The 19,663-nt window shown below is 48.7% G+C and overlaps 1 protein-coding gene across 8 annotated transcripts in view; it reads left to right on the top strand.

The window, feature by feature from the left end:
• Prrc2b (proline rich coiled-coil 2B) overlaps positions 1–19,663 on the top strand; it is an 80,705-nt gene that overhangs the window by 13,560 nt on the left and 47,482 nt on the right. For all 8 annotated transcript variants that reach the window (XM_051185150.1, XM_051185157.1, XM_051185155.1 and 5 more), the window contains exons 2-5: positions 13,722–13,891; positions 14,422–14,599; positions 17,076–17,178; positions 19,077–19,149. In XM_051185150.1, coding sequence (XP_051041107.1) covers positions 13,777–13,891; positions 14,422–14,599; positions 17,076–17,178; positions 19,077–19,149 — 469 coding nt within the window. In that variant the 5' untranslated portion in view covers positions 13,722–13,776. The remainder of the gene's footprint in view (positions 1–13,721; positions 13,892–14,421; positions 14,600–17,075; positions 17,179–19,076; positions 19,150–19,663) is intronic.

The following is a 19,663-nucleotide window of genomic DNA, read 5'->3' on the forward strand; positions in this document are numbered from 1 at the left end:
GTGTGTGCACTTGTGTTCTGTCAGTCACAGCTGGGTGTGGCAGTGATGCAGGTGTATTTCCAGTCATGGCTTGATTAGGACAGTGCTGGCAGCAAAAGGCTGTCATGGCCCCACATGCTTGCCAGCCCATGGGTCCTTCCAGGGTGTAATTTCTGCCTAAATTCATGTAATTCCAGGGACAGTCCCAGCAGGCTTTTTCTTTCCCTGTCGGCATTTGTTTGGAAATAGGCAAACTGATTTCTCAAATTTCTTTGAAAATGCAAAAAAAGAATAATCAGAGCATTCCTGAAGAACAGAGCTGAGGAACTGTCCCACCAGGTATGAAGATTTCGCCAAAGCATCAGTGACATACGGGCAAAAGAGACAAGCCATTGAGCTGATGGAAAGGAATGTCTAGAAGCAGATGGCACTACTTGAGATAATCCACTGTCTCAGCCCCTGTGTGCTAGTCATCTCCCTGTTGCTCTACTACATACCGTGGTAGGTTACTTAACAAGGAGAAAGGTTTATTTTGGCCCATAGTTTTTCAGCTTTTAGTCCATGACCTTGTCATGACCCTGTGATAAAGCAGTATGTGTTGCTGGGAGCATGTGACACTCAGCTCCTTACCAACCAGGAGAGGAAAGCTAGGCATAGTGTTGCACTCCTTTAATCCCAGCAGTGGGAAGGCAGGAGGCAGAGGCCAGTGGATCTGAGTTTGAGACTAACCTGTCTATTTAGTGAGTTCCAGGACAGCCAGGGCTATGTAGAGAGACCCTTTCTCAGAAGGGTGGGGGGGAGACTGGGCCCTTTGTAAAGGTTCCTTTGGTTTGAAGACCAGCTGCCAAGCTCACTTAAATGCCTGCCATTTCCCAGATTGCCATCTTGGGCTGGGGTGGGGTGAGGTGGGGTCAAGGTTTTGACTTGGGCAACTTAGTGGCATTTTTGATCAGTAGTCTCACACCTTGGAGCCTCTGTCCTGGTCTTCTTGGCTGGGGTGCTGCTGCTTTGTCAGGTGTGCTGTGGCTGTCACTCTGGCCTATCTTCTAGATACGATGTGCATCATTTTAGAGACCAGTGAGGATGTTTCTCACCTGAGAAAGGTTCAGTCCAGAAGCAGGCATCATTGGGATCTGCTGGCTTTTGCCCTTTAGGGCTCAGCCTTATTTGTCACTAAAAACTGGGGACTGAGTCAGCCATTGGTGAGCTGGACAGGGATGACTTGGTGATGTTTTCTGTCTTGATTAGAGGACAGTCCTGTGTACCAGCGTGGGTGGGAGGAACCTATAGGTTCCATACATTTCCATAACATCTGCTGGCTGGTGTTAATTACTTCACAGGTGCTGCAGCAGAAGCAACAAGATGATTTTATCCCGTGTCGGTTCAAGGGTAGCCTGGTAGTCTGGTGGGGTGAAGCCGTCACAGTGCGCCTCCCAGCCAGGGCTCAGAGGATGGGGTGGGTGCTGCTGCTCAGCTCACTTTCTCTTTTTTATTCAGTCCAGTGCTGCCCTAATCTGGAAGCTTCCTCAGCCCCCCCTAGTTTCCATAACCAGAAACTGTCACAAGTTGGGTGTCATTGCTTGCTTTCATTCTAAGGGGGCCTTACTGGGGTGGAGACAGGCTGGGAAAACATGGCAGGGTCCGTCTGGGGTTTTATGTGCCCCCTGTGCTCTTTCTGTGCCCTTTGGTTTCTCAGCACTGAGTGTGTGTGTGTGTGTGTGTGTGAGAGAGAGAGAGAGAGAGAGACAGATAGACAGAGAGAGAGAGACAGAGAGAGAGAGAGAGAGAGAGAGAGAGAGAGTATTACAAGGTAAGGGCTGATGCTGCCAAAATTGCCCCAGAATTTCATTTATGTTTTCATTTTGGAGGACTCTAGATGAGTATGTGATCCTTGAGCAGAATGAACACCCTGGATATCTAGATGGTATTTTTCTGAGTCCAGCAGAATGGGACTAGTGGCCATTTTTTTTACGTGAGCATTCAGGGTCCCAGATGAAAGTCACTTGTCACAGCGTCCTCACAATGCCTACGCCACCCCTCCAAGAACAGTGCTAGGTGGCACAGGCTCTGTGTTCATTTGAGGTGTCGGCCTGTCACCTGGCCACTGACCTCTGAAGTAGCCATCTGTCCCCATCTCCCTGGCTCCTTTTATTTCTATGCTCTGGCAGTGAAGCCTTTACCAGAGGCCCCACCTCACCTCCATGAGGTGGGAGTTCCCAGAGCAGCCAGGCTGTTCTGGGGGATCATGGGAACACTCCTGGGCTCTGCCTGCTTGTGCTGGGTTGGGTTGAACTGAGGCGGCAGTGACAGTAGACAGGCTGGAGAAAGTTGCTTTCTGCCTGAGGCTCACAAACCTCATCCCTGGCTGTCCAAATTCCAGCTTGATGTGGGTGACGTCATCTACAGAGAGGCTTTCGTGTAAACAGTACCAGCTGGACTGCTCAGGGATAGCTGCAGCTGGCTGGATGTCAGCCTCTGAGTATCTCTCTGCTTGTCTGTCTCTACTTTCTTTTTAAATTTCCATATACACACATGTACATACAAATAGCAAGTGTGTTTAGAACTTGGTTACAATGCCTTGTGAGCTTTAATGGGTGATGGTCCCCCCAAAAAAACAAAACAAAACAACACCTATCTAATCTGCCTGCCTGCCTGCCTGTCTGTCTAATGTGGTTTTGAGACAGGGTTTCTCTGGCTCTCCTGGAGTGCTCTTTGTAGAAGAGGCTGGCTCACAGACAGAGATCTGCCTGCCTCTGCCCTGCCTCCCAAGCTCTGGGATTAAAGGCATGAGCTGCAACTACCCAGCTCCTTGTTTTTTTTTTAAATACTTTTTTTCTGTGCTGGGGATGGAACTTGGGATCTTGTGTGTTTTAGGTGAGCACTCTGCCACTGAGCTACATACCAGCCCTCATTGAACTCTTGAAATGAGGACCCAAAACATAGTATAAGAGAATAGTAACTGGAAGCAGATAATTGACATCACTGCAGAGTATTCCTGAGAAGTGGGCAGCTTTACCTGGAGGTGAGAGATAGGGTCATGTACCTGGGAGGGACTTCACGGGATTAAATCTGTGTGTGTTTGTGTGTTTGGGGTGCATGCATATAATTGTGTGTGCACAGATGTAAAAAGCCAGAGGAGAATATTTCATCTTCCTCCATCACTCTTTGCCTTAGGGCCTGAGTCAGGGTCTCATGGAACCAGAAGCTGTCCATTTGGGTTAGGTTGGCTTGTTAGTGAGCTTCCTATTGCCAGAATTACAGGCATGCACAGCCAGGCTTGGCTTCTTGGTGAGTGCTAGGGACACCCGCATGCATGCATGAAAATTTTAAAAGCTATATCAAGCGTGTGTTCCATTTGTTATTAAAAAAAAAAAAAAAAGACATTATGGGAAGAAAACCAAGCAGCACTGGTGAGCATCCACGCTAATTGTCCCTACGTCCCTTATGTAGGAGCCTTGAAACTGGGGCAGTTTGGTGGTGTTTAAAAAGGAGTCACAGTGGACTGCTGCTCTCAAGAGAATCTTTCAAGAATTACAGCACACCAGGCTTCTGCAGGTTCATGAGGGGCTGACCCGTGGGTCATTTCCTGAGGTGTACATCAGTGTGGGAACAGCACCCTAGTGTATGGAGGAGCAGGGGTGAGGGCTATCTAGAGCAAGTCTGCCTAGCACAGGAAGTCCCAAGGTTGGCAGAAGCTGTCTTGGGGAAGCTGAGGCCTCAGTGGCTAGAGATGAGAGCTGCTGTGAGATCCACAGGGTGGGTGCTGGCAGTCTTATGGAGAGAAACCTAGGGCATGTGTACTACTTGTGCTCTGTGCAGCCCAAGGTTGGCCTGGAACTCTACATCCTCCTGTTTCAGCCTTAGTGATGGGCTTTGTACGCCACCACACCCAGCTCATTGTCTTGTTCCTAAAAATAGACCTGACAGGTTCATCCAGAGAGAGAGAGAGAGAGAGAGAGAGAGAGAGAGAGAGAGAGAGAGTTTGCTTGGTATGCATCCAGCCTTGTGCAGGTGTGGCAGGTTTTTCAATCACTCAGCTCTTCTCCTGGCTGGACCCTTTCATTCTTTATTTAATCCCTGAGGAATCTAGCCGTAAGTCACAACAGTGTGGGGTGGAGGCAAGCTGCAAACCTAGTGTTTCAGAAATGTGGCTTGGGAGAAGTGTAAAGTGGTGTTACAGGTGGGCTGGGCTGATGGACCTGGGCATTGGGCTGATGGGGTAGTGGGTGAACAGCACTCAGCATGAACTAGTTGCTATCTGAACTGTAGCCCTGATGGAAGAAGGGGACTGGAGACTAGATATGGAGATGGATATGTGGTCAGGCATTTTGAAAGGGCTTGCGAACTAAGTGCAGAATTGGGCCTGGGAAGAGGCTTCCTTGTTTTAGTTTTTGGTGCATCTTTGGGTTTGGAGCCCTCTGGAGATATCTAATAGGTCTGTAATAAACCCTGGCTCATTGAAAGCCACATTCAAGACTTGTTTCCTTTGGCTCATTTTGAAGCAGAATTTTTTTTTTTTTTTTTTTTTTTTTTTTGGTAGCCCTAGCTATCCTGAAACTTGCTCTGTAGACCAGCCTGGCCTTGAACTCAGGCAGATTGTTTGTGGCAAGGTCTTCCACAGCTGAAAGACTTGGTTGTGGTGTTTGAGGCCTGGGCTGAGCTGTCCAGCTTCTGACTCAGAGAACAGAGACATGTGGGCTCTGGAGCTCCCGAAGGGGATGATTGGGGGTCAGTTCTCTCCTTCCACTGACTGAACTCAGGTCACCAGGCTTGTGAGACAAGCGATTGTATCTGCTGAGCCGTCTTCCCTGCCCCCACTCATGCTTTTTTTTCTTTGAAGATGTATTTAGATTTTTAAAAGGATTTACTTTTATTTGTGTGTATGAGTATTTTGCCTGCATGTATATATGTGCACCAAGTGTGTGGTTGGTACCACAGAACCTAGAGGAGAGTGTGAGGTCCCCTGGAACCAGAATTGCAGATAGTTGTCGGCTACCATGTGGGTTCTGGGAACTGAACCCAGGTCCTCAGCAAGAGCAGCAAGTGCTTTTAACCATGGATCCGTATTTAAAAGAGTATTATATGTCTGTATGTTTGTGTGTGGGTCTGTGTGAGGGATTGCACGTGAGTGCAGGTGCTGTGGTGGCCAGAAGAGGGTGAGATCTCCTGGAGCTGGAATTACAGGTGCTTGTGAGCCATCTGACTTGTTGCTGGGAGTTGAGCTCCCATCTTGAGAGCAGTCTGCATTCACTTGCTGAGGTATCCCTCATTCCTTGAATCCTGCTTTTCCGAATGAATGCCAGGGTGTGGAGAATGCTGCCACATGCTCTTGCTAACTGAGGCCCTGAGGCAATACACTGAGACTGGCCCATCCTGATGTATCTGGTGAACCTTCTCTCTTGGGTTCATCTTCATTTCCTCTTTCACCTATACACCAGAGGTCAGAAAGCCATAGCCTCATTTAGTTTAGCTCCTGCTTTTGTTTTTTGTCCTCGTGTATGTTTTTATTTGTGATGCTTACACACCATGGTGATGCATTGGGCAAGGCCAAACAGTTGCAGGTGAATGTATTTATTGTCTGTCCATGTTGTTTGTATGTATGTATGTATGTATGTATGTATGTATGTTTAGGGAACTTCCTGTTCTTGGTGTACCAGATGGCTGTCCAATGTGTCTGTCCCACAGCACCAAGTAGTCCAGTGTCTGAGGCATGTGCTGGCCTGTGACCATTGAAATGTCTGAAATAAACAACTGAATCTTTGCTTTTTGAGACTTTTTTTTCTTTGTAGCATTGGCTACCCTGGACTAGCTCTGTATACTAGAATGGCATTGATCTCACATAGATTTGCCTGCCTCTGCCTCCCAAGTTCTGGGATTAAAGGTGTGCACCACTGGTGCCTAGCTAACAATAGAATATTTAAAAATAAAAATAACTTGTTTTGGCAGGGTTCCTGTATGTAACCAGGCTAGCCAGTGTAGTTGAGAGCTGGCCTAATTGGTCTTAATAATAAGAATCCAGAGTCAATATAAGGGAAAATGCTGAAAGACCAGACAGACAAAGGAGCATGACACAGCCACTTGTTTTGTTTTTTCGAGACAGGGTTTCTCTGTAGCTTTGGAGCCTGTCCTGGAACTGGTGCTGTAGACCAGGCTGGCCAACTCACAGAGATCCTCCTGCCTCTGCCTCCTGAGTGCTGGGATTAAAGGCCACCAACAACACCCTTCTTACCTCGCCAACTCTTCAGCCTGAAAAGGGGTGAGCTCGTTTCTATACCCTCTTTATATGTCTCTCTCCATCCGGTCATATCACTTCCTGTTTTCTCCTCCCCATGCTGGGATTAAAGGTGTGTGCCACCACTGCCTGGCCTCTAAGGTTAGTGGCTTCGCTCTGCACTCTGGTCTGTAGACAAGCTGTATTTGTTAGAGCACAAATAAAATGTCACCACACACATGTGGAAAGCAGGAAAAATAGAAATTGCTAGTGTGCAAGGCTGTAAAACACTCAAAACTTACCCTTACCAACAAACTCTCCTGAAAGGCCCCACCTAGAGCAGTGGTTCTCACCCTTCCTAATGCTGCAACCCTTTCATACAGTTCCTTGTGTTGTGACCCCAATCATAAAATTATTTTGTTATTTCATAACTATAATTTTGCTAATAATTGTAATGTAAATATCTGATATGTGATCCCCCCCCAAAGGGGTCATGACCCACAGGTTGAGAACCACTATCCTAGAAGTTCCATAACCTCCCCAAACACCACCATAATCAGGCACTGAGTGTTTAAATATGTGATTCTATAGGAACATTTCTTACTCAAACTCACACAGCAGGCCAGGCTGCCAGCTCCATTACCATGCTGCGCCAGCTTGCTGATCCAGGCAGGAAAATCTTCATGACTCTGCTCTTCCTGGTCCCTTTAGATGGTTCCTGGATTGTTTACCTCACCTGCTCTGTCTCAGCAGGTCATGGTTTTGCCATCGTGTCTGATGGCACAGCCCATCTTCGACACAGCCCATCTTCCCCCTTTTTCTGTGGGTGCCTCTCAGCCGTGGCCTTAGCTGCACTCAATGTGTGGATTCTCCAAGTGTCCACTGTGCTCCGAGCTGATAGAGGTCCTTAATTAGTGTGGGTGGGTGATGCTGTCCTCGGGTCCTGAGGGTGGAGACTGAGAAGGCAGGCTCAGGAGATGGTACTAGCATGAGGGCTGGGAAGCAGTGAAAAGAATGGGCTGTTAAGTCAGGGTGTGAGCTAGAGCTCCGTTTTGGGATATATCATCCTGTACTGTGGTCAGCAGGTGGCCAGTGCAGCAGAGTCCATCTGTCTTTCCTGCCTGCTCTAATCACACCAGTGCCACAGCAGCCCAGCCTGGAGTCTAGGCCCTGGACCCTTTGAACTTGGACAAGATCTCTCTGTCCTGACAACCGGACATGAATGCCCTCCTCTGCCAAACTGTGTCTTCTATATGAAGGGTGTTGTGTAAAGTCTGGGCACGTGAGTACCTGGGGGGGGTGCCCAGTGCTCAAGATGCCTACAATGCCTACGGGGGCTGTGGTCAGCCTGAGTGCCCAGCTGTCGCTTTCCGCCACCAGTCACAGCCATTCCAGATTGCCTGGCAGGTCATCTGACACTGGCGTATACCCAAAAGCGGAGTGCAGTTAATTCTGTTACCCGGAAATGGCTTTTGATGAAATAGTGTTTAGGGAACCAGACCCTGTGTAGGACAGACAGCCGGAACCTGCTGAACAGGCGGGTCCTGTCTGGAGAGGCGTGGCCTGGGTGTCAGTGTCTTTGTTGGCCAGAATCTCTCTGGTAGCTTTTGTTCCTGCCCAGCCTGGGCCTCTGCTCTCTTATATCACATGCCAGAGTGTGCATACTAGACTTCTAAATGGTCTGCCCTTGCTAGTTTTTTCTTTAGGGCTGTCTTCATGAGGAATTTCCCCCTTTCATCTGGCTAAGAGCAACATTTATCTCTTTAACCAGTATTTGCACAGTGAATCTGGGCACTGTAGAACTGCCTAAGGTGGCTGCTGTGGGGCAGGAGGGTCGCAGGCTGGGCAAAGTACCTGAAGTTTCTTCCAGTTTTCCCTATGGTACTGAAGTTCCAGATTAGATTTTGTTTGGAGATAAAAAGAGCTTGTCACCTACAAAAAGAACAGAAGGCAGCACACAGCTGTGGCTGTGAGCCAGACTGGGCCATGCTCCCAGCCAGGACCTACAGTGTGTGGGCCAGTCCTGTCCCACAGACCCAGGTGTGAGTCAGGCTGTGGGGCACTGGGCCCTGACCTGCCTGGCAGGCCTCAGCAGCTTCCTGATTGGTAGGCAATGCCTGCCCAGTTTGGCTTCCTGCCATCCTGGCCTGCGAGGTGGGGGTGGGTGAGAGAGTGTGTGGATGAGTAGATATCTGGAGCCGATTAAAACCCACTCACAGCCAGTGCTTCTGGCCTGTGTATGAGAACCAGCTGGCAGGCAGAAGAGCCAGGTGGGTGTAGGCTGGGCCAGGATCAAATACCACAGGCTTTCGGGGGAGATAAGTAATTTGGGGGGAACTATGATAGTTACAATTTCTTTTTGGAGTTGTGTTCAGTGGGTTGTAGCTGACTGAAAGACCCTTCTAGAGTGCTCTAAGAGGGGCTGAAAGCTTGCTTTATAAGGAGCCTGGTGTAACATGACTCCTAGTGATTCCTCTGGTGCTGTGTGCCTGGGCAGGCCACCTCCCACTTGGGTGGTCTTCAGCTGTGACTGCTGGAGAAACACATGCCAGGTCCTTCCCCTGGCGGTTGTTTCTGTACACCCCCAGTGCATGGGAAGACATGGCTGGGTTAGCACAGAAGAGTCACATGGGTGTACTTGGCTGGCACTGGCCTGCACTTGAGAGTTCTTGACTAGTTGTTTAGCAGTGAGGTGACTTAAGTCTGGCCAAATCAACGGTGTGGGCAGTAGGTGCAAAACTCAGTGAGCTTGCTGTACTCCACCCTGCTGTGATGCAGGCCCGTGTTCCCTGTGGTTGAGTTTACCCAGACACCCTCCTGCTCACACTCAAGTCATCACAGGTACACAATGCTTTTTGAGTGGCTGAATTTACTGGGGACACACAGTTCAACAAGCAGTTGGAGGCAGACCATCACCTCCCAGATACTTTTAAATTCTCAAGACTCAAGAGCGGGCTAGGCCTATGCTTGTAGTGTCTGGCAGGGTATACTCAGGTTTCTGGTCTGTGAAATATTACTTTGGTATAAAAGCCATCTATACTACACAAGAATGACTTCAAAGGTCCCATGTTCCCTTTTTGCCAATGTCCCCTTATGTTTCTGTTTTTTTTCCTTATCCTCTTTTTTTATTTTGGAGAAGAGTTCATCAGATTTTAAGCTAATGGTGCTAAGTCTAGCCCTGTACACGATGTTACTAGGAAGGACATTCCCGGACAGGGAATCACTGATCATTCTCAGAGGTCAGGGACCACAGAACTGTGGTTGCCATTTAGTGGCATTTAGTGTGTGTCCTTGTATCAAGGCAAGAGAATATGTGGCGCCTCCTAAGCTGGCTGTGAGGTGTGGTTATGCCCAGTTTGTCCTGTTATGTTCCAGGGTTAGCCTTGTGTTGGCTGTATAGTACATGCATGTGCTAGCCTCCGCTTTTGTGGCTTGAAACACAGATTTCGTCTCTTCTACTCTAATGTTTAGAAACCTGAGCTGCTGGCAGCAGGGCTGCCTTGTGCTGAAGGCTCTGGGGGAAGAATCCACTCCCTGTCCTCTCCCAGCCTTGGAGGCCTGTGCTCTGCACCTCATGATCCCACCTCCTGACTGACCCTCTACTCTTGTTGTAGGACTTCTCATTCTCATGACTCCATCATGCATGCTGCGTGCTACCCAGGACTTAGCTCAACAATACCTGCAGACCTTTTGCCATCAGGCTCTGGGAACAAGACTCTTGTTCTTGGTTGAGGGACACACAGCACTGAACAAACCCACCCCCAGTTCCTGTTTGTAATCCATCTCGATGCTTCTGGACAGTGTCCGGTGACAGGTCCTACTCTACCCTACCCTTGACGTTACATACCTCTCTCTCTCCTTTTTCTTTTGTTTTTCTGAGACAGGGTTGCTCTGTGTAGTTCTGGCTGGCCTGGAACTCACAGAGATCCACCTGCCTTTCCATCTCAAGTGCTGAGATTAAAAGCATGTGTCATGCCCAGTGGTATTTGCATTTCTTTGAAGCAAATGTTACAACAAACAAAAATCTACCATTTTTGTCTTAAGTGTACAAAGATAGGTTATTGCTATCCTGTGTTTCAGATTGGACGCTGCCCTGTGAGGCAGAGTTCAGGTCCGACCATGCGACCATCCCAGGACTGTGTCAGGGTAAGGCATCTGGCATATACTGATCTTTTTCGTAACAATTTCAGTTGTGTGTGAGAGCATGCACTGCACATGTGCAGGTGGCCTGGAGGCCAGGCAGTGGTGGCTGTAAGGCACCAGGTGGGTGCTGGGAACTGAAGCAGGGTCATCTGCAAGAGCAGTAAGCACTCTTAACCATCTGGGCTGTCACTCCACAGTTTTGTTTTTAAAGGCAGAATCTTGAGGCTGACCCTGAAGCCTCAATCTCCTGCTTTAGCTTCTGCATGTGCATGGGATTCTAGGCATGTGCCACCATGGATGTCTGGCTGTGTTGGGGATTGCTACCCAAGTAATCTCTTCCATTTGAAATTATCAGTCTGAGTTGACAGAAGTATATACTACCTAGATCCTATCCAGTTTATAAAGAAATCGACTGTGTACTGTGTGTGTGCCTGTCGTCCGTGGAGTCTAGAAAAGGGTGTTAGATTCCCCTGAATCTGGTGCTGGGATTCAATCCTGGGTCCTCTGGAAGAGCGGGCAGTGATTGCAACCACTAAGTTTTGCCTCCAGCGCCTGTATTTTTATTTTTGGCAAGGCAGTTGTCTGTTTCTGGAATGTGGTATGACATCTCAGTATGTGTGTGCAATGTGTGACCATTAGATCGGAGTAGCTAACAGATCTGTCACTGCAGAAATTGGTTGTTTATTTGAGTAGGACACTCTATATCCTCTACTTGCTGTTTTGAAATACCCCTTTGTTATCCACCCTAGCTTTCCTGCTCCACTCCAGACAATTAAGATTTATTCCACCCCTCCCCCTTCCCAGCCTCTGGTAGACACTGCTTTTCTCTCTACTTTTTTTGTTTTTGTTTTTGTTTGTTTGTTTGTTTTTTTCCCCCCTGAAACAGAGTTTCTCTGTAGCTTTGGAGCTTATTCTGCTGTCCAGGAGCTCGCTCTGTAGACCAGGCTGGCCTCAAACTTAACAGAGAGCCTCCTGCCTCTGCCTCTTGGATTAAAGTTGTGCACCGCCAACACCTGGCTTCTTTCTACTTCTTTGAGATCAACTTTTATTTGTTTGTTTGTTTTGTTTTGTTTTCGAGACAGGGTTTCTCTGTATAGCCTTGGCTGCCTTGGAACTCACACTGTAAACCAGACTTTTCTTTAACTTCCAGAGATATGTCTGTCTCTGGAGTGTTGGAATTAAAGGTGTGTGCCACCACTGTCCCCAATGTGATCAACTTTTTATTTTGTTTTTTGAGACAGGGTTTCTCTGTGTAACAGTCCTAGCTGTTCTGGAACTTGCTCTGTAGACCAGGCTGGCCTCGCTCACAGAGAACGTGATCAACTTTTTCAAAACTTTATTTTTTTAATTTTACACATACTTCGTATGGGGGACATGTGGAATTCAGAGGACAACTTGTGGCAGTTGGTTCTTTCCACACTAAAGGTTCTGAGGGTAAAACTCAGGTTGTCATCAGTGTCTGTCATGGTGACAGGCACTGTCTTGCCTGCATGTGTAAGTCACCACACGTCAAATTTATCTTTTTGTGTCAGATACCTCAGGCCAGCTCCTGCCATGGTCATAGCTGCTCATTGCTCCTGATGCACAAAGCTAACCCTTGGCAGGACCTGGAACTGAGGGCTCTCACTCTCTTTGACCCATCAAGTGCTGGAAGATTTCTCACATCTGTGGGCTAGGATTGAATGAGGAAGGGAATTAATATATAGCCAGAGTGGCTGTCTTTCCCTGAGGGGAGAGTGCCAAGATGGCCAGAGGGATGTCCCCACACATGAGTTCTACCCCCGTTTGCATTTTAAAATTAAGATTATTAAGATTAATGTGTGTGTATACACCTACACGTGGTGTGCATGTGGAGATCAGAACAACTTCCGGAGTTGCTTTTGTCCTGCCACTGCGGGTTCTGGGCATCAGCCCTCTAGGCTTTTCAGCCAGTGCCTTTACCTACTAGATTGTGTCTGCAGCTCCCCCATGCATTCCTTAAGGGCATTTCCTGGCACATACTGTGTGCTCATCCACTCCTGCAGTCTCAGGTACAGTGTTGGTTAATGGAATGAAGTATGGTAAAACCTGGTTTGTGCCAAGCTGACACCTGTGACTTTGATGTATGTGTTGGGGGATTCACAGCTCATTCTGCACAGATGTGATGTCAATGCTGTCTCAGTTTTTTGTTTTTAGTGCCTGTTGTAGCAGATTGTTGCTCCCCGTGCTTTATAGTCTAAGGTCACATTGTAGACATCTGTCTTAAACAGTATCTTAGCTGTGTACAGTGGTGGCACATGCCTTTAATCCCAGCACTTGGGAGGCAGAGGCAGGTGGATCTCTGAGTTTGAGGCCAGCCTGGTCTACAGAGTGAGTTCCAGTACAGCCAGGACTGTTTTACAGAGAAACTCTTGTCTCAGAAAACCAACCACCCAAATAAACAAAACGAATGAATAAAACAAAGGTCATCCTATTGGATTAAAATGCCTCCCAGATACACTGATATGTTCTTCTAGCCTGGGTAGCTTCAGGACAGAATCACAGAGTCACAGATCTCACTGTGACACCCACCTCTCAGTCACCATGTAGTCACCCTGTAAGGCCATGAAGGATTGTAATGCTCAGTGGGTTTGCTCCCAAAGTTAGGAAGCCATGTCCCTTGAGCAGGCGTCAAGTTCATCTTTAGTCAAGGCTGAGTGTAGAGTAGGTCAGTCTTAGTCTCAGTTTCATTGAGCACAGAACTCACTAATACTGGGGTGAGGGCCACTTAATGTGGGAAGGAAAGAATGTGTTAAGTATTGGGCAAACAAGGAGAGTGCTAATAGACTCATGGGAAAGATGGGATCTTTCTTCTAGTCTCTTGAGGTTTTGTCTGAGTGGAGAGGAGTTGCTGGTGCAGTTTCTTACCCGCAACCCACTCTGTTGCATGGCTGCTGTTCTCCAGGTGCTGGCTTTTTACCTTACTGAGCATTTACCTGGCCCCCAGGTCACTTGCTGTGGTGGGTTTCCCATGATGGGGTTTGGTCCCTCAGGCTCTGCATCTCTGGCTCAGGTGGGCTGTGCACCGCCATTAGTCTCAATTGCTGAAGTTTGTTTGATCTAGAAGTCAGGAGTATTGTTTTCTGTCTTGGTGAGTGACCAAGTATGTCAAAATCTATTAATAGTATGGCCATGGCAGCAGACTCCAGCTTGTCTCATCAGCAAGTTATTAATGGGGGTGGGGTAGCCCGGGCTGTCAGCAGCGCCAGCCACCTAAAGAGACCACCTGTGGGTAGTAAATGCTGAGGGCATTTTTCTTGGGACAGTCCATGGCTGTCTGTGCATTGTAGGATGATGTCTTTGATTTCTGTAGGATTCCCTCCTCTGAATTGGAGGACTGGTAACTGACCCCCTCTTTTTTATTCCAAAGGCAAATCGGGAGCGGTGTCGAGAAAAATTTCCTTACTAGATGACATTTCATCGCAATGTCCGATCGTTTGGGGCAAATAACCCAGGGCAAGGATGGGAAAAGCAAGTATTCGACTCTCAGCCTGTTTGACAAGTATAAGGGGAGATCAGTAGGCTCGGTCAGATCCTCAGGTAAGGCCTGGCCAAAGGCCCCTTTTATGCTTCCTTCTCTTGTAAGATGTCCAGACACCTGGCCAGGCAGCTGTGTCCCTGTAGACTAGCCAGTTGGTTGCTGGGTGAAATGACAGAGCATGTCTGTAGCCTTTCCCCCTTTAATTTATAGGTTTTGACTTTTCGGAACCTGGTGGAATAAGTTCATGTAGGACTTGTTGCCACCCACAAGGTCTTCTTGGGGGTTCTTGCTGCCAGGCCATGTCATGGTTCAGGGGTGGTCATTGTGGGCTGATCTTCCTGTACCTGACCTGGCTCCTCCCTGGCATGAGCTCCCAGCTGCCTCCTGCCATAGTCGAATGAGAGCCTGTGCAGATCCAGCGGCCCTTTGTCTCTGCAGTCTGGGGAGGAGCTGGCAGGGGCCTGAATGACTGCCAGGCACTTGTCTTTGCTTGGCTTTGTTTTTCTCACTTGGAGGGTGAGCAGAGGTGGCAATTGACCTCGTTCCTCCTGTGAGGTGTGTGTTTTGTCCCATCCGCTTTTCTTTACAGTTATTCCTAGACATGGCTTACAGAGTCTCGGGAAAGTTGCCACAGCCCGGCGTATGCCACCGCCTGCAAACCTGCCAAGCCTGAAATCTGAAAACAAAGGAAACGACCCCAACATCGTGATAGTACCCAAGGACGGGACAGGATGGGCCAACAAGCAGGACCAGCAAGACCCAAAGAGGTGAGCAGCAGGAGGGTGATGATTCTTTGTGTGTGTGTGTGTGTGTGTGTGTGTGTGTGTGTGTGTGTCTGTGTGTCTGTGTGTCTGTGTGTCTGTGTGTCTGTGTGTCTGTGCGCGCGTGTGTGTAGGGATGGGTGATCGGGAATGGGTGTGTCTCACTCCTTGCTTGCATCTTCTGCTCTGCAGGAGGCAGTTGTGACCTGGAAGGGGAAGAGCTAGGAGTAAGAAACATGGCCAGGCTTCTCTTTGACTGCGTGCACTTTGCTCTTTGACTTTGTTTGCCTGGGCCTTTAAGCTGAGGAATAGCATTTCTCTGGATAACTCCCAAATCCCCAAGGGAGTGTGTGCAGTGATTCAGTTTGTCCTCTGAGAGCCACTGGGTTGGAGCTGGGGCCTGTGTACTCCGTGTTGTGAGACTGTAGCTTGGCAGCTGCAGCCTTAGGAGACTCAAGCCCTGGGATGTGTGTCTCTAGAGAGACAGCCAGACACTTGAGCTGCACGGGCCCACAGATGATGAGCCATCTTTGATCTCTGAGCCTCTGCATGTCTTGATCTCTTCCTTTTGGGGAGGAAGCCATGTCCAGGGAGGGGCTCCAGAGGCAGAAGCCTTCTGCTGGAGCTTGCTACTGAGCATGACAACCAAGACAATCCGGTCTCCTTTACCCTCGACCTTGTGTCTGTCCAATGTGGTCCATTCATTCTGATGACATAGGGACTAGACAGTGAGTGACAGTGAACCAGCGTGTAGCCTGACATACAGTCCCCCATCTTTCAAGCTTGTGCTGGAAATGGCCTTGGAAACTCTGGGGACACTGTCCCTGCACTATGGCAAAGGGGTGTAGTGTGAGGAAACTATGCAGCCAGTTGATATTCTGTGCGAGTGTTTGAAATGGGCCCTGAGCTGTTTAAACAGTTTGCAGCCAGTGATGGTAGTGTATATGTTTAACCTCGTTGCTCAGGGAATAAAGAGAGTCATATCTCTGAGTTCAAGGCCAACCTGGTCTACATAGTGAATTCTAGGCCAGCCAGGGCTAAATGGAGAGACTCTTGTCTCAAACAAAAACAAAACAAAGCAATATTTTGCAGGCAGTTTGTGAGGACTGTTGTTGATAGGCAGGTAGAACCTGATCATTTAGATTGGCCTTGTGTGCTGTTTCCAGTCAGGCCATTTGTGGCTTGTTGGGATTTGGGGAATTAGTTCACTTCTGAGCCCCAGGGCCCCACCTTCAAGGGGGAGTCAGTCCCTAGCTCCAGGGGTAGCCACCATGTGATGCACCCACGGGATAAATAACAACTTGGCACAGAGGCATGCCAGCTGTTGTCGTCGTCCATCAGCTCTGAGATGAAGCAGATGTGCTACAGTACAGTGGGAGCTGCAGAGAGACGAGGCCAGAAAGTGCTACTCCCTCCTCTTCAGTCTCATAGCAGTGGCAGGGGCAGTGCCTGACACCCTGGTGACGCCACCCACTGGGGAAGAAGTGAAGTAGGAGCCCGGTCTGGTCTCCTGTGGTGGGACTTAGGGCCTAGGTTTGGGGACACAGGGGTGCCACCAGCTGGAAGCCTGTTCTAGGTTAGGTGACATGAGAGGGAAGGCCAGTGTCTTTTTGTCATTCTTGTGACTGGGGTCCGGTGACCTTGAAGCAGTGTGTCTGTAGAGTTTGGCTCTCAGATGAGCCCCTGGCAACCACTGTCCTTACCAAGTGGGCAGCTAGCTTGTCTAAGGCTGTCAAGTGCAAGGTGCTGAAGCAGAGTGGAAGGCTCCACACACCCTTCCTATTTCCTCTCAGACAGGTGGGCACACAGTGCAGCCTGTGGAAGGCAGTTTGTGATAGCTTTTAAATGTCAAGGAGTCTTGGTCCATCAGCTTCATCCACATGTTGTATGACTCTTTGACAGGGAGTGCCCAAAGACCTGTGTGTGTAAAGTGTTTGTGGCAGTTCTCTCTGTAATGGTGAAGAAAGGGGAACAGAAACTGATTAACTTATGGCTCATCCAACTGCAGTTAGTCACCATTAAAGGTAGCTTATAATTATATAAAAACCTGTAATAGACTGGAATCATATATACAGGGCTATCTTGTATTAAAAATATTACATGAATATATGTATAGGAAAATCTGGGATCGGAGCTTATGTCTGGGAAATGAGGTGGTAATGTCTGTTACTTATTTTTATGTTTCTTCTACTGAGAGCATGCATTTCTTTTCAGCACTAAAGCATGGTAGACACCCCATTGAGTCTCAAAGCAGGGCAGCTGGGTCAGGAGTAGAGCTTAGGCCCCTCACACCAGTTTCTCTATCAGCAGATCTTCTATTGCTTCTTTTAAGTTCATTTGACAGCTATCAGAAGCAAGAATCAGACTCCCCTATGTCCTGGGCAGTGTCACTGCATCAGCCCAAAAAATGGTCATTGCTGTGGCAGGCTGATAGATGTCTTGTGTAGAGTCTGACCCCACTATATATCCTGCCCTCTTCTAGTTCCAGTGTGACAGCCTCTCAGCCGCCGGAGTCGCAGCCGCAGCCGGGTTTGCAGAAATCTGTCTCCAATTTGCAGAAACCGACACAGTCAATCAGTCAGGAGGTAGGTGCTGGGGACCCTGCCCTGACTTGCTGAGGCCTGGTGGGTGTTACTTGGGAAATGATGGTGGCACAGGAGCACAGGTTTTTGCTTGCTTGGGTATACATTGAGCAGGTCACTGACTCCAGGCTGGGTCAGTACTTTCTAATGTGCTCGGCGGACACTAGTGTCCTGAGAGTACAGGAAATGCCAGGCTGCAGAAATGCCCCATGCTTTTTTGCCCTCCTCCCCCTGCTTTTTTGGGACAAGGTCCTACTATGTATCCCTGGCTGACCTGGAACATATAGACCAGTCTGGTCTCAGGCTCACAGAGATCCATCTGCCTAGTCTTGCTTTTGGCTTTTGTTGGGGTTAAAGACAAGTGCTACCATTTCTAGCCCTCACCCACTGTCTTGACACCTTCACTGTGTCTTGTCTGTTGGATAATATGATGCTGTCATCTGCTGTGACTGGAAGAGTTTGTGTCAGAGGAGCCATGGCTTCTCCAGGACACCTTCCTCTCTAGCATGAAAGCTCCATCAGATTCCATACACACTGGCTGCAACCCCTTGGGCCTGTGAAGTCACTTGTGGAGTTGAATTCCTTTTCTTTCCCAGTTTTAAAGCCAAGTAGGATTCTAACTCCTGGTGCTTCAGATTTAGCCATGTAGAGCTTAGTAAACACACTTGGGCCCTAGCCCTTGTCTCTGAAACCTGGATAGGGTCCTGAATGAACACCCTGTGAGAAGGGTATGTCCTTCGGCCGTTTGGGCCAGTGGAGGAAGGAACCTGTCCCACACAGGTCATTTCATCTAGCACTCAACTCTTCTCAGATGCCTCTGGGGTTTTCTCTAACTTGAGGGAAGGGAAGAGGGACACCTTACAACTTATTACTTTCAAAAGGTCTTGGGAGTTACAGTCCACTGCTTTTGAAATAGAAATCACCAGTATTATTGGCATTCTTCCATTAATATTCCTGGTAAGGGCTGTGTAACTCTGGGGCTATAGACATGGGTCAGGTGTGTGGTTCCAATTGGGGAAGGAGAATGACCCCAACCCTAATGCCCCTCTGCTTACAAGAGGTCATCAAGACTCAACTGCATGCCCTATTGCCCTTTGGGCATGTTCTGTGTGGTCAGGAGACCTCTGCAGACTTGGCATAGTACCCAGTGAAGCCCTTGTCTGTGCTCAGGGCTGGCAGACAAGGCATTTTCTGCATGGGTGCAGTGGGTAAGGCTGGGTGCTATCACTAGTGCCAAGTCTGTGTCACTCACTCCCGAATCTCACTTGAAATCTGACCAGACTCTTCTAGAGGTATGGTGGGATTTCACTTGATTCCCAAGTTGCTAGCTTCATGACAGAGACTGCTATAGTAGGGCTTTGGCTGAGGCAGGCAAGTGTGGGTGAGTAGAAGACAAAGGCGTCTTGGGCGTCAGGCTGTGAAGACCAACAGTCATCATGGTTGGGCATGTTAGGTTTCTTGTGTATGCTCTTCAGTTATCCCTGGCACAGATTAAGATGCGTGCTGAAATTGGGGATGGAGTTTTGTCTCTTGGAGCAAGCCAACACAGCTCTGTGTGGGCTTGGGACAGCCTGACAATGTTTGCAGCGTTGGGCATGAGGGCGGGTGTGGGTTGAGTCTTCTGTATTTGCTCATCAGCTATGCTGCTCTGGGCCCCAAGCTCCTGACTCTGCCTAGGACTTTTACTCTAAGAGCCACAAAAGTGGCCATATGTCCTCTGCATGAAGCCTGAGTCTAAAATGCAATTCTCACCCTGCCCTTTCTTTGCTCTGTAAACGCCTGTAAATGCCAGGCCAGTGCTCTGCCAGTGAGCTCTGCCACAGCTCTGAGTGCCACATTCCAAGGCGCTCAGTTGCATGGCAGGTTGGCTGAGCTGGCTTTCCTTGTTTCCTTTCTCTTAGAACACAAATTCAGTGCCAGGTGGACCAAAGTCATGGGCACAGCTGAGTGGAAAGCCAGTCGGACACGAAGGTGGTAAGTGGGTGTGGGTGGCTTGGGTGGGCTGACTTTAATATTGGCTATTGGAAGTGTTCCTTTTGAGTTGGGCAGAAAAACCTCAACTCTGCCTGTGATCCTTCAGGCAAATGCCCTGCTAGGGCTAATTTCTGCCACCCAGCTGCTTCTTCCTCGTTGGTCTGGTACTAGCCCTAGCTCCAGGATTAAGTATAGAGTAAGCCAGTATGGGAAGGAGCAGCTACTTGTAGACATTTGCCCAAAGCCTTTGGAGGAATGGGTGGGATTGACTGGCAGGAGGTCTGAAAAGGTCATCAGCCCACTGTGCAGAGTTGTTCATGGAAATAGACGAAAGGGTGATGCACTGCAGGGTGAGGCGTCCAGGAGCTTCCAAGGCAGACTCCTGACTATGTGAAGCGGTCTGGGGAGTCCTGTGCAGATGGACAGTTCCTGCAGCTTTGGAGGAGGTGAGCCCAGAGGCAGCAGGTAGTTTATTTTTTTTAAGATTTATGTATTTCTATGGATATGGATTTTT

This window comes from Phodopus roborovskii, unplaced genomic scaffold (genome assembly GCF_943737965.1).
Source record: "Phodopus roborovskii unplaced genomic scaffold, PHOROB, whole genome shotgun sequence".
Classification (NCBI taxonomy): domain Eukaryota; kingdom Metazoa; phylum Chordata; class Mammalia; order Rodentia; family Cricetidae; genus Phodopus; species Phodopus roborovskii.